This window comes from Rutidosis leptorrhynchoides, unplaced genomic scaffold, assembly GCF_046630445.1.
Source record: "Rutidosis leptorrhynchoides isolate AG116_Rl617_1_P2 unplaced genomic scaffold, CSIRO_AGI_Rlap_v1 contig9, whole genome shotgun sequence".
Taxonomy (NCBI): Eukaryota; Viridiplantae; Streptophyta; class Magnoliopsida; order Asterales; family Asteraceae; genus Rutidosis; species Rutidosis leptorrhynchoides.
In genome coordinates this window covers 68,581-81,032 of record NW_027266882.1, presented here as the reverse complement: position 1 = coordinate 81,032, position 12,452 = coordinate 68,581, and the positions used below count along the sequence as shown (strand labels likewise).

At 31.3% G+C, this 12,452-nt stretch overlaps 1 protein-coding gene across 1 annotated transcript; it reads right to left on the bottom strand.

The window, feature by feature from the left end:
- Positions 1-9,780: 9,780 nt before the first annotated feature.
- Positions 9,781-10,206, bottom strand: LOC139885241 (putative lipid-binding protein AIR1B). Its single transcript, XM_071869174.1, has one exon. The coding sequence runs from the start codon at positions 10,204-10,206 to the stop codon at positions 9,781-9,783; it is 426 nt and encodes a 141-aa protein (XP_071725275.1).
- Positions 10,207-12,452: the final 2,246 nt, after the last annotated feature.

The following is a 12,452-nucleotide window of genomic DNA, read 5'->3' as shown; positions in this document are numbered from 1 at the left end:
CTTGAAGTATATTCAAGGGCATAAAAATCTTGATCATGTAACCATATAAATTGAATCAAAACATAAGATCGTCAGCTTCAAATTGCCATTAGTATTTGCTATAGCCTCAGATGGCAAATCTTGAACAAAGTGAATGTTAGTTCAATACGATAAAAATAGCCCTCCAAGTACAACTAATAATGTAAGTGGATATGTATACTATTAATATTGGCATTATCTCTGATGACACACATAGACAAACAAAGTTTTCACAATAATAGTATACAAAAATCATTGAAGGGAAATAGACTAGTCAAATAATCATATATATGATCCAAATAGAAAAGGGGAAAGGAGAGGGACAAATCTAGGCTTCCGCAACAACAACCGCTCATGTCCATGAAAAATATAAAATTAACACTCGAATGCTCAAAGATTTTAAAAAACAGGTAACATCTATGAAGTTTTGAAAAATATATCCAAAGCACAGACCAAATATCAACCCACACCACCACAGCCAGTTGCCGACACCACCACCAAAAGGAGGTCAAAAGTAAGGAAATGCAATCGAAGATCTTATATAGGGATGGGAGAGAAAGGAAATCAATGGGAGATGAAGATATAGAGGATGGGGGAGGAGGCTATAAAATAAAATAGACCTCCCTGCTGTTGGAAAGAGGAGGCAACGCCAGGCTGATCCTCTTTCCTTAACAAAATACAAACTCAGTGCTTATAACATTAATATATTATCTTTTTACATCCTTGGCCCTTTTATAAAAAAATAGATGGCTCTATCTATGATGTCATGGAATGGGAGGGTTATCATTAAGATTTTTTATTTTTTTATTAAAGACTCCTAATTTTTTTTTTAGAGATCTTATTGTTATGGTTATAAATTATACATAAAAAGTTGAAATTATATTTTCATGGAAAGGATAAATTTGTCCGATTATTATAGGATTTCATGTAAACCCTACATGGGTACATTGACTCAAATGTTATATAGAATCCATCGAAACAAAATGAGTATTCAAATATACAACTTCAATTTCAACTAGTAGCCGCCTCAGTTCTTTATACCTAGCAAATCATATAAAGGGTCCATTGCTATCGTCCCATCTATTTTACAACTTTAGATCCATTTTCTTTTCCTTAAAAATATTGATGATTATTTCATTGCAATAAAATTATCACTCAATGTTTATAGGCTACAATCTAAAAGAGTTCATTGTTTTAATGTTCTCTAACATTGGATTAATGATTTATCAGGTACATATCTTTTTCTTACCTACATCTATGTGATTTATGATTTTTTTAGCATTCAAGATCTAGGAATATATATATGTATAGTAACATCTTAAATTCACTTTATATATATATAACATTCAGTTCTCGAGATAATTATCACATTAATTTTTGTTAGTCAATAGTCATTTATCACTGTGCACACGCCTTGATTCCGACGTTTTTTTGTCGACATATCAATGGTTTCTCATGTTAGCTGATATTTCAAGATGTAAAGTGATGGTTGCCAATCGGCTGTTTCCTGCGTCATTTACCGTGTTAAATTCATATACTGATATACATAATGAACTTTTTATTTTTATTTATTTTTTAAGCGGGATGGAGATTTCATGAGCTCTTTTAAGATCCACATCCCGTTAAGAGATGAAATTTTAACATCTAAGAACAGTTTAGTCGAGGAAGAAGATGTGCTTTATGGTGCTGGGATGTGTGCTTCAAAGTATTAATGGTTACTTCTACAAAGAGATCGTCACACTTTCTTCTATAACCCTTATTCAAAGAACATCACCAGACTTTCTGTAATGGAGATTCACTTTAACAGAGCTACATTTTCAGCATATGTTCACCTGGAGACAAGGAATGGTGTACTATAACTTTGGATTGTTTTAGGAAGGTAGTTGAAGACGTTGTCTCCAAATACGGAAATTTTTTCTGCATTTTCAAAGGCGGAGCCCTGGGTGCATTTGATGTTTCAAACCAAGAATGGACATTAGTACTTCTAGATATGAATCCATTAAATGGAATGTTGGTTCTGCCATCCGATCAAGAGCACAATTGGTTTTGTCCAATGAAGGTCTTCTCATGCTTTGTCATTGCGATCTCTCTTACGTGTTCCGATTCAATACATAATCTTGACGGTCGGGTCATATACCTGGATTGTACCTCACTTTCAGCAGCGGTCGTGGAAGAATTTTCGTACTTAGAAGACAGGAATATTTTATCTTGGTCCTAAACATGTAAATTTCTTCTCACTCAAGACAGGTACAACTAACTAAATTCGCCAACGCTATTCCTTGTCGTGCTTGAAAAATGATGAATCAAAATTAAATGAATTGCATGGAAAATATTCCCTTGATTATTATTACTTTGTTCAGTTAATGTTTTCCTCATTAAAGAATTTGTCAATTTTTTTCCTATCATCTCTGATTTTGTACATAATATTATTTCAATGACAAGATTTTAAAGATTACAATCAATGATGATTATATCAATCCAAGACAAGCAGTCACAACATTCTTAATTTTTCCCGATCCTTGCCCTAAGGATATAAGCACCCTAACTAAAATTGTGTAAAAGTATCTGATAAAGCGAGAAAGTAAACACACAAGCCTAAAGATGACACAACTCTAGAAAATTAAATACTTGTATAGGAGGGGAGGATCCTCAAAAACGAAAGTAGAATGTCTACACTTGAGGCATATTTGAGGGCATAAAAGTATCCTAACTCTTTTCGACTAAGTCACCTAAGAGGCAACTTAATCAGTTACAACTCAACCCTAATCTGACAATCACTTGTATATATCTCGATTTTATCAAAGTGATTAATCAGATGTACAAATGATCTACTTAAGAATAAACTCAACACATATATAAAATCATATTCTTAAGCTAGATACTAAACAGCAGCGGATAACAACTAGTACTATCTAAATAGTTAAACTACTAGAGAAACAATCCAAGTATTATAACCGTAAAAAACAATAGTACTGCAAATCCTAACACGATTTATAAATGATAATCAATGACAGTTCATTGTATAATAAATTGTGATAGATAAACTAATAATTGGTCAGTAACTATTGGACCAGTACTTACAATCAGCTTATATCCCATAGATAAATTAAGTATAGTAAACATGGTATAGTGAGTTCAGTAGGAACTAAACTACAACTTATAGTGGACTTCTAAACTCCTGCTGAAGCACCTTAGTTGACTAAGCTGATGAAGCTTAAGTCATTCCTCTGGATGACGATGATGATCGAGACTTAGCACTCCAAGTATCAAACTAACTCAATCAAATAGATCCTGAGTAGTGCCCTTCAAGTCGAACCAACTCAATTGATTGGATACTGAGTTAGTGCCTGCCTGATTCAGCTGAGTTGCTATTGAAATAGAACCTTCAAATCTGACTTAGTTAAATGATCACTAAATCAGATACGTCAACAACAGTTATTGATAAGTGAATCTATAGATCTGGTGATCTAAAGATCTGATGGATCGCTTGTGCTACGAACTGTCTGGATTGAAAGTCTCTTCAAAGAGATGTGTTTGTGCTCAGAGACTTTAAGCAAATGAATCAGTTTTAACTATTGGAATTTACCTATTTTAGACAACTGACATACAAAATGATAAGTCTCTCTAGGACTGGTGTAACAGATCAAAAAAATAATATTAAGTTAAGCGTGCTAGTTTGATTTAAGTGATGTAACACCTCAACGAGTAGAAACTCGACCAGTTGTTACAATTTGGTGGATACGTTAACAAACCTGAAACAAATAGAGATTTGCACAGAGTTGTAAAACGCAATAAGATGGATAGAAAAGTTCTCACTTAGAATGTATCGAACTGTTAGAGCATATAAATATTGTTGGATTTTGGCACGAGATAGATTAAACAAAAACAAGAAGTAGAGATTATACGCGAGAGATTTAATAGGAACCAAATAACAACTTTGTTTAAATTTATTCAATAATGATATATCGTGAGGACTTTCTTCTTTCCTTGTGGTACTTTTCTTATTATAATACTCATCCACTTCTTGTTCAATTGACTTTCCATTTTGAAAGAAGTCGATTATTCTTCCTTTGTCCATGTCTTGAAACTCATCTTCACTTTGGTTATTACAGTGATTTATTCCCTTGATTTGACTCTGTTTCTTTGAGCTTGCCTTAGTGTGATAACTCCTTTCATCTTCTTTTTGGTGCACGTCATCTGTTGAGTGATTAATGCTCAAGTTATTTGCATGACCTGAAGCAAACTTTTTTGGTGCTATTCCTTCTTCCCTGACGCATTTTGCCTTCTGGTTTGATTGCTTTTGAAGTTTCATACAACAATATTTCCGTTGATCCTCATTGTCCAAATTCTTCTTATTCTTGTTGATATTGATCTTGCAATTATGAATCTCCATGTCTTCTAATTCTATATCAGATTCTAAAAATGTGGGAACTTTTATTTTGTATTATGGTTGTTGAATGGATTTTGTGATCATGACCAGAACTTTGTCTTGAACCACGAAATCCATGTAACTTCTGGCTTGGTACTTTCTGGCGTCAATTGATTACTTTTGTTACTCCAGTCTTGATCGAGATGATTGTGAAAGAAGTATTAATCAGCTTCCCTTGCTGTTGTTTCATCTTCTATTGTCTGGATTATGTCTTCAATATCTTTAGTTTCTCCGATGATTAGTGATTTGAACCATAATAGACACCCAAAATGTCTAAGAATTTCTTCCGCTAATACTCGAATCGTTGTCTTCGTAGTGTTTAGGACTTAAATCTCACCGAATTACGTTATTGTGCCGTCTCTGATACCAACTGAAATTTGATAGCTCTAACTCTTTTCGACTAAGTCACCTAAGAGGCAATTTAACCAGTTACAGCTTAACCCTAATTTGACAATCACTTGTATATATCTCGATTTTATCAAAGTGATTAATCAGATGTACAAATGATCTACTTAAGAATAAACTCAACACAGATATAAAATCCTATTCTTAAGCTAGATACTAAACAGCAGCGGATAATAATTAGTACTATCTAAACAGTTAAACTATTAGAGAAACAATCCAAGTATTATAACTGTAAAAACAATAGTTCTGCAAATCCTAACACAATTTATAAATGATAATCAATGACAGTTCAAAGTGTAGTAAACTGTGATAGATAATCAACTCAATCAAACGATCATGAGTTAGCGCCTTTCAAGTCGAACCAACTCAGTTGATTGGATATTTAGTCAGTGCCTGCCTGATTCAGCTGAGTTGCTACTGAACCAGAACCTTCAAATCTGACTCAATTAAATGATCACTGAATCAGATATGTCAGCAATGGTGTTTGATAAGTAAATCTATAGATCTGGTGATCTAAAGATCTGATGGATCGCTTGTGCTACGAACTACCTGGATTGAAAGTCTCTCCAAATAGATGTGTTTGTGCTTAGAGACTTTAACCAAATGAATCAGTCTTAACTATTGGAATTAAACAGATTTAGACAACTGACGTACAAAATGATAAGTCTGTCTAGGACTGGTGTCAAGGTTTAGAGGCTTGTGAACAAATCAAACAAATAATATTAAGTTAAACGTGTTGGTTTGATTTAAGTGATGTAACACCTCAACGGGTAGAAACTCGACCAGTTGTTACAGTTTGGTGGATACGTTAACAAACCTAAAACAAATAGAGATTTGCACAGTGTTGTAAAACACAATAAGATGGATAGAACAGTTCTCACTTAGAATAGATCGAACTATTGTAGCATATAAACGTTGTTGGTTCTGACACGAGATAGATTAAAAAAATAAGAAAAGTAGAGATTATACGCGAGACATTCAATACGAAACAATTACAACTTTGTTTAAATTTATTCAATAATGATATATCGTAGTTCGGCGTTAAATAGCCAACCAAAAAGGGCCAATTACCTACGTCTGCGGACCAAAAAGGGCCGGGTAGAAGTTGCTTACAATGTGGAGAGTAATATTCGCAAAGTACTAAGATGTGTGTACATGCCACACGTCATGAATATTGTTCGTAATTCGATTATCTCCTATGTAAATTCTATACTTAGGACCAACCAGTTCTAGGACCTTACCAAACTAAGCCACGACCGGCTATTATTCTCGATCTCTACAGACCACTCTTTGGAATTGGATAACCTATGGCAACAAACGAAGGTTGAAGTGGAATGGACGTCACTCTACTTTAATCTCATTCTCATGCTCTGTTTGTGCAAAGAGTCTGATAGAAACTCTTCCTCCTTTTATTACTGCTCTTTGCCTTGTTCATCACTCAAAAAATTGATGATGAAATCTAACGAGATATGATCTCTGATTTTTAGTTCCATGTAATCCTTGATCTTATCTGATTTTTAGTTCCAAATATATATATTGTATTCTCCTGAATTCTTGGAGTATAAGGAACATAATTATGTTCCCATATATATGTTATTCCAGTTTTCTTTTCAGCAGATTGGTTTTCTTTTATATGTTTTCTTGGAGAAGACTGTTTCCTTGTATAATGTATACATCTCGTTCATTGAATAGTCTATCTTGGCAATTCAATTAATGTCTTCAGTTTGCTTTTGCCAAGTTTAAGCCTTTAATCCATGCCATTTCATCAATCCATATTATTTATTTTATGTTGATCTTGTCCATTGAAATACTCCATCTTCACAATCCACGAGCTTTTTATCCATTGATTGCATTGTTATTTTTATTATAACCATACAGTAAATATACTACAATGACGTATTGTTCTTTTAAAATAATATAATTACCAAATTACCACTACCTTATTTGTGTGTCAAAAAGTGATAATATAGATATCTATAGCAAGCCATATAATGCCTTGATATAGCATGTATTCACAAAAACCTTGGTGATGATATAACCATCCCCGAAAAATATATGGATTGAATCAAAACATAAGATCATCAACTTAAAAGATGAGATAATTGCCACTAGTAGTTGCTACTGCACCAGACCTTTAACAAAATGAACTTTAGCTCAATGACCGAGAAAAGTTGCTCTCCAAGAACAACGAAAAATTTACACCGTAAATGTCCTAATAAATGTTCCAAATTTGTGTTGCTAAATAGACTAGACCATAAATGTCCTAATAAATAAATGTTCCAAATTTGTGTTGCTCTCATTTGAATTTGGAACAACATATTAGGAACATTTTAAAATATTCCAAAAGACCATAATTCTTTTTTGTGATTGTTCTGAATTAATTCCTTTTTAGTCTTACTTTTAATTTAATTAAAATATTATTTTATAAATACAAGTTAAATGAAAAAGTTGGCATCATGCGACTACAATGTGATTGCCTTAATGAAGGCTTTGAAGCTGGAGGACTTTCAAACCATCCACAATTTGTACTGAAATTTGCTAGCCCTAACTCTTTTCGACTAAATCACCTAAGATGCAACTTAACCAGTTAGAACTCAAACCTAATCTGACAATCACTTGTATATATCTCGATTTTATCAAAGTGATTCAATCAGATATACAAATGATCTACTTTCTCTTTTTAGTTCATTGATCACTACTTTCCTTATTTAGCTTTCATGAATCTTTTTAGTTCATGAATCTACGATTCAATTTTGATTCATCTATGTCCTCGGTCCACTATCTTTCTTTCGTGTAATCTATACTGACCTTTTGACCAGTTTCATCTGACAAGTAAAAAAATGACAATTTATAATAATGGGACTCGAATTTCATGCACATAATATATGCATTCACACATACCAACTTGAAGAGATTGAAGGGAAGGTTGTCAAGGTATATGAGAGCGATAAAGCTGATGAGGTGGCAAAGCGAGCGAGATCAGGAGACTGGAGGAGATGTTACATGAGATTCAAGTGGAGCTTGATTGGCTGAGGTCTTCTTTTTCTTCCTACGAGTATTGGAGGAAGGTCGGCTAAGCACACGAGCTCCTCCGCGAGTGCCTAGGATGGCCCTATTGGCCGGACGAACCCTAGCAGGGCCGGCTCGACACATTTGAGGCCCTAGGCGAGGAAAAAAATGAGGCCTTATTATTATTGCCTCATGTTCACTTCAAATATCGCGAAATGAAATTGTTTTGGTCTATTTTAAGTGTGATTTTACGAAATTCATGCAGATTTGTATAAATATTTATGACTTGAAATAATTAATAGATGACAAACATGTAAAGTTTTCTATAAATAATTATTATCTTAAGATTCACAACTTTTATAACGCGACACTTGAAGTAGACCGACGGAAATAGTTTTTTTTAGAAAAAAATATGTATTTTTAAAAGATTTAAAGTGATTTCTCCTTAAAAATTCAAAATTGTTAAAAAAAATTGAAAAATAATATTTTCCAAAAGATATCTCAATTTTTTAATTAAATCTTTTTAACATTTTCATTCAATTGTATTTTTCTATATTAATTTTTTTTATGTACAATATATTTTTTATGGTTTTTCAATAATATTATTGGTTAATTTTAGGACTTTATTGCTCTAACATAATTTTTTCAACATATTTATAATAACGATTTTAACATTAAAAAAAGTAACAATATTTAAAAAAAAATCATATATAAGTAGAAATAGTAAATAATTTGTGAATACTTATACTACTTAAAAAATAATATTTTTAGTCTTAATTTTCATTTTTTTTTCATGAAAAATATATGCTGGCCTAACTCTTTTATAAAAAAAATAAAAACAAAAATTGGTCGTTATTTAATTGTGAGGTCTAATTTAAAGTATTTTTAGGCCTTAGTTTTTCATAAAAAAAAATGTAGGCCTTATTATCCATAAAAAAATAAGTTTAAGCTTTATAAAAAAAATTTGGGGCCTTATTTTATATACGTTATAGCACATTTTCTTAGGAGCCCTAAGTGGTCGCTTTTATCATCTAAGGCTCGAGCCGGCCTTGAACCTTAGGAGCGGGTACCTGGAGTTGTTAAGGTAGGTCAGCAGCAGTGGCCTGAAAATAAGGTTTCAGAGGAGCAGTTTTCTCATGAGCCCTATCAACCTCAAATATTGTACGAACCATGATGTTATACAAATAAAAAATCTAGGAGATTATATGGCCTGTCGAATTGCTCCCAACAGACAGCGCCAGACGTTTTGTCGAAGAAATAAAAATAAAGGTACTTGGTGGGCACGCAAGTAAGTCTACGACATGTACTGACCTAGAAAGCTCGCCTCAAAATCGTAGATCAAAGACGTAAAGAATATATCATTTTTAAGTAACTCTCCAATTATGTGGTCATTAGGGCTTGCATGAAGTCCTTATCTTTATATTCATATGATGTTATTCTATATTTAATAGGAAAAATATACCCTTTAGTTATCTAGTTATAATAGATGTTGTTTATTTCGGACTTAAAAGCAGTTTTACAGACTTTTAAGTCTTTCTAACCGGACTCTGAGAATGTTCCGTACATGTTCAACCTTGTTAACTTGACCGGACCATTCTCCTAGACGGGTCTAGGATTTACCCACTTAGTTCATAATAACACCTAAAATTAAATTTTGGTTGGAGGAATATATGACTAGGCTGCATCACATTAAAAAACGAACATAAATTATAATCATATTGTTATCAAATATGGACATAATACATACCAGAGACAAAATGTCCTTAAAACATCGTAATTAACAGCGATTGCTTGTGACATAAGCCACTAAACACTTAAATGAAATTAACTTAAAAATGAGAAAAAAAATTAAGCATATGTGCTTGGAATTAAAGAATAATATCAAGAAGATAGAGATATAGTAGATGGAGATGTTCTATTTAAGAACAACTGTATGAAGAGGGAACACCTTTGCCGCCGCAGTAATTGAGCAACAAGTTTACATGAACTGGAAGATCTATGTGTAGGATTTGCAATACATCAAGTTTAATTGCTGTACAAATACAAGCATCTACTTCGAGATCGAGTAGACCGCGAATGACGGAACAACAAGGTTCTTTAGCTGGTTTACCAATCGTAATGTTGACCAATCCATTCAATACATTAGCACAAACACCTAATTTAATTGCGTCTTTGCAGGTACCACTATTAGTTGTCGATGGAGGTGGTGGTGGTGGCGGTGAATGTGGTGGAAGTGGTGGTGTTTTACATGGCGGAGGAGGTGAGGGCGGACAATTAGCGGTAACCATAGTGAAAAATAGAACGTTGAGAGAGAAAAGAAGGGCTATGGAAGCTTTTGAGGCCATTTCTAAATTAACTGGCAAATATTGCTCGAGAGAACGATTGGGAGAATGTTTGTGCTAGGGATGAATGGAGAAGTGAGTTTAGGATTTTATTTATAGTGTGGTTTTTGATGTATATAATTAAATTGAATATTAATACACCTTAGCATGTTCTAAAATGCCATGACACTACATCATCATGATGGGGAATATTTCAGTTAAATAACTCAGAAGTAGTTAGCTGATTGAAATTAAATTAGCATGTGTATATGGAGACGTGATTTAACATGTAAGGTTTTATATAATTTTCAATTCGTTTGGTATAATGGAAATGGAAAGTCTTTGATCGTTCGTACGCCAAGATTCCGTATATTGCATAAGCTGTTTTTATTTTCTAAAATTAAATAAGTCGTTTATCAAAATTATATTAATTTATATAAGTTAGTGGGCTCGTCCGTTGGACCAAAAATCCGTATTTTTAAAAATTAATAATTTAAATATATCATAAAAAAATAATATAATAATTATTTGTATTAAACATTATTAAATATATATGTCAAATATTATATTAAAAGAAAATTATTTTAATTATATATTAATTATAATTATTTTGATTTTATTTCAAAATCTATAATAATTCTAATAGAATTAAAAAAATTATTTTGTTTTCAAAAATAATAAACATAGCAAAATATAAAAATCACACATCAAAATTTGATTTTATATTAAAATTTATAATTGCATCTAATCAATTTAGTTGTTTTTATTATTTTAAAAGTAAGATATGTCTGTTTTATTTAAGAGTAGGAAATAAAGATATAACGGATTTTTATTAAGAATAATAATTTAATGAAAAAAATTGAAAAACTAATGTATATATATATATTAATTTTATTAGGAATAATTTTTAAATTAATATGTCCATTTAAATAGGAAAAAAAAGATTTGTCCGTTTTTAATTAGGAATAGAAAAATAAATATAATAAATTTTAATTTGGAAAAATTATTAAATAAAAAAATTAGAAAAAATATAGTATATTATAATTTATTAGAAATATGTTTTTGTGGTGTTTTGATATCCTAATTAAAATAGAAAAAAATATATGTTTGACTTAAAATTGTAAGGCGAAACCTAATTAAACTCAAAATTCTAAAATATATGTATTAAATTACTATTCGTTAATAAAACGACATGTGCCATATGTCGATTTTACAATAAAATTTAAATTTATAATTAAAATAGATTTAAAATTAAACATCTCTATTATAAAATTATTTCACCATTACTATATTATTATTATATTAGTACAGATGGATGACACATATCGACGATTATCAGGGAAAGACTCTAAACAATAAATCCCGATACTAAAGGATCGAGAAGATCGTCAACTCTTTGTTTTATTATGATTGTTTTGGTAAAAAAAAAAAAAAGAGATATTATTGATGTCTCAGAGAACGTGGAGACCAAATCAAGTTCATATATCGTCAATTCATTTTTTAACATTTCTAAACCATACAACATTCATTATTGCACATCTATATTTTTTTTTTTTAAGTTAGCACATCATGTATATTCGGAATAATTAATTAGGGCTCCTCGTATTTCATTTCTTGGTTCAACTTCAATCCACCGTTTTTTTTCCATTAAAATAAAAGGCTTTAAAGTTTATCTTTTGACATGAAATTGACCTTTAGCTAACAGTGTTAATTTTTTTCTTTTGCGGTGTCTAGTTTATGCAATTAACCGATCAAAATCTGCCATCTAAACATCTAAATTGGCTAAGAAAGACAGGTGTTACAAAATATTATTCAATCCACCTAAATCCCTAACATTTTGTTAGAAAATATAAAATATACTCTTAAGATATTAATTTTTAGCACAAAAAATTATACTTAAAAAATTTATAAAATTAAGAAAGATGTATTCGAGTTTGTATTTGTTTTTAAATAACATATTTGACCATAAGAAAAATTTCTAGAATAATTAAAATATCATTACTTAACACTTGTTTTCCCCGTTAGTAGAACAAGTGTTACGGCTACGTACAGATATGATTAATATTCTGCAATTATTGGTTTAAGTTTTATTTATTTATTTTTTTATGTTTTTTTTTTTTTTTTGAAATAAACATGTTATTGATGAAAATAAAATACGAAGCAACAGGTTATTCAAAATCCAAGATTTAGACACTGGTAAAATAGCCTATAAAAATGGTAATCACATTATAGATCAGTTCTCCAAATGGCGAAGAGATAAAGTAGAATCC

What these genes read in the sequence shown, in the direction of transcription:
- LOC139885241 (XM_071869174.1), bottom strand. Translation starts at nt 10,206, where the DNA reads ATGGCCTCAAAAGCTTCCATAGCCCTTCTTTTCTCTCTCAACGTTCTA.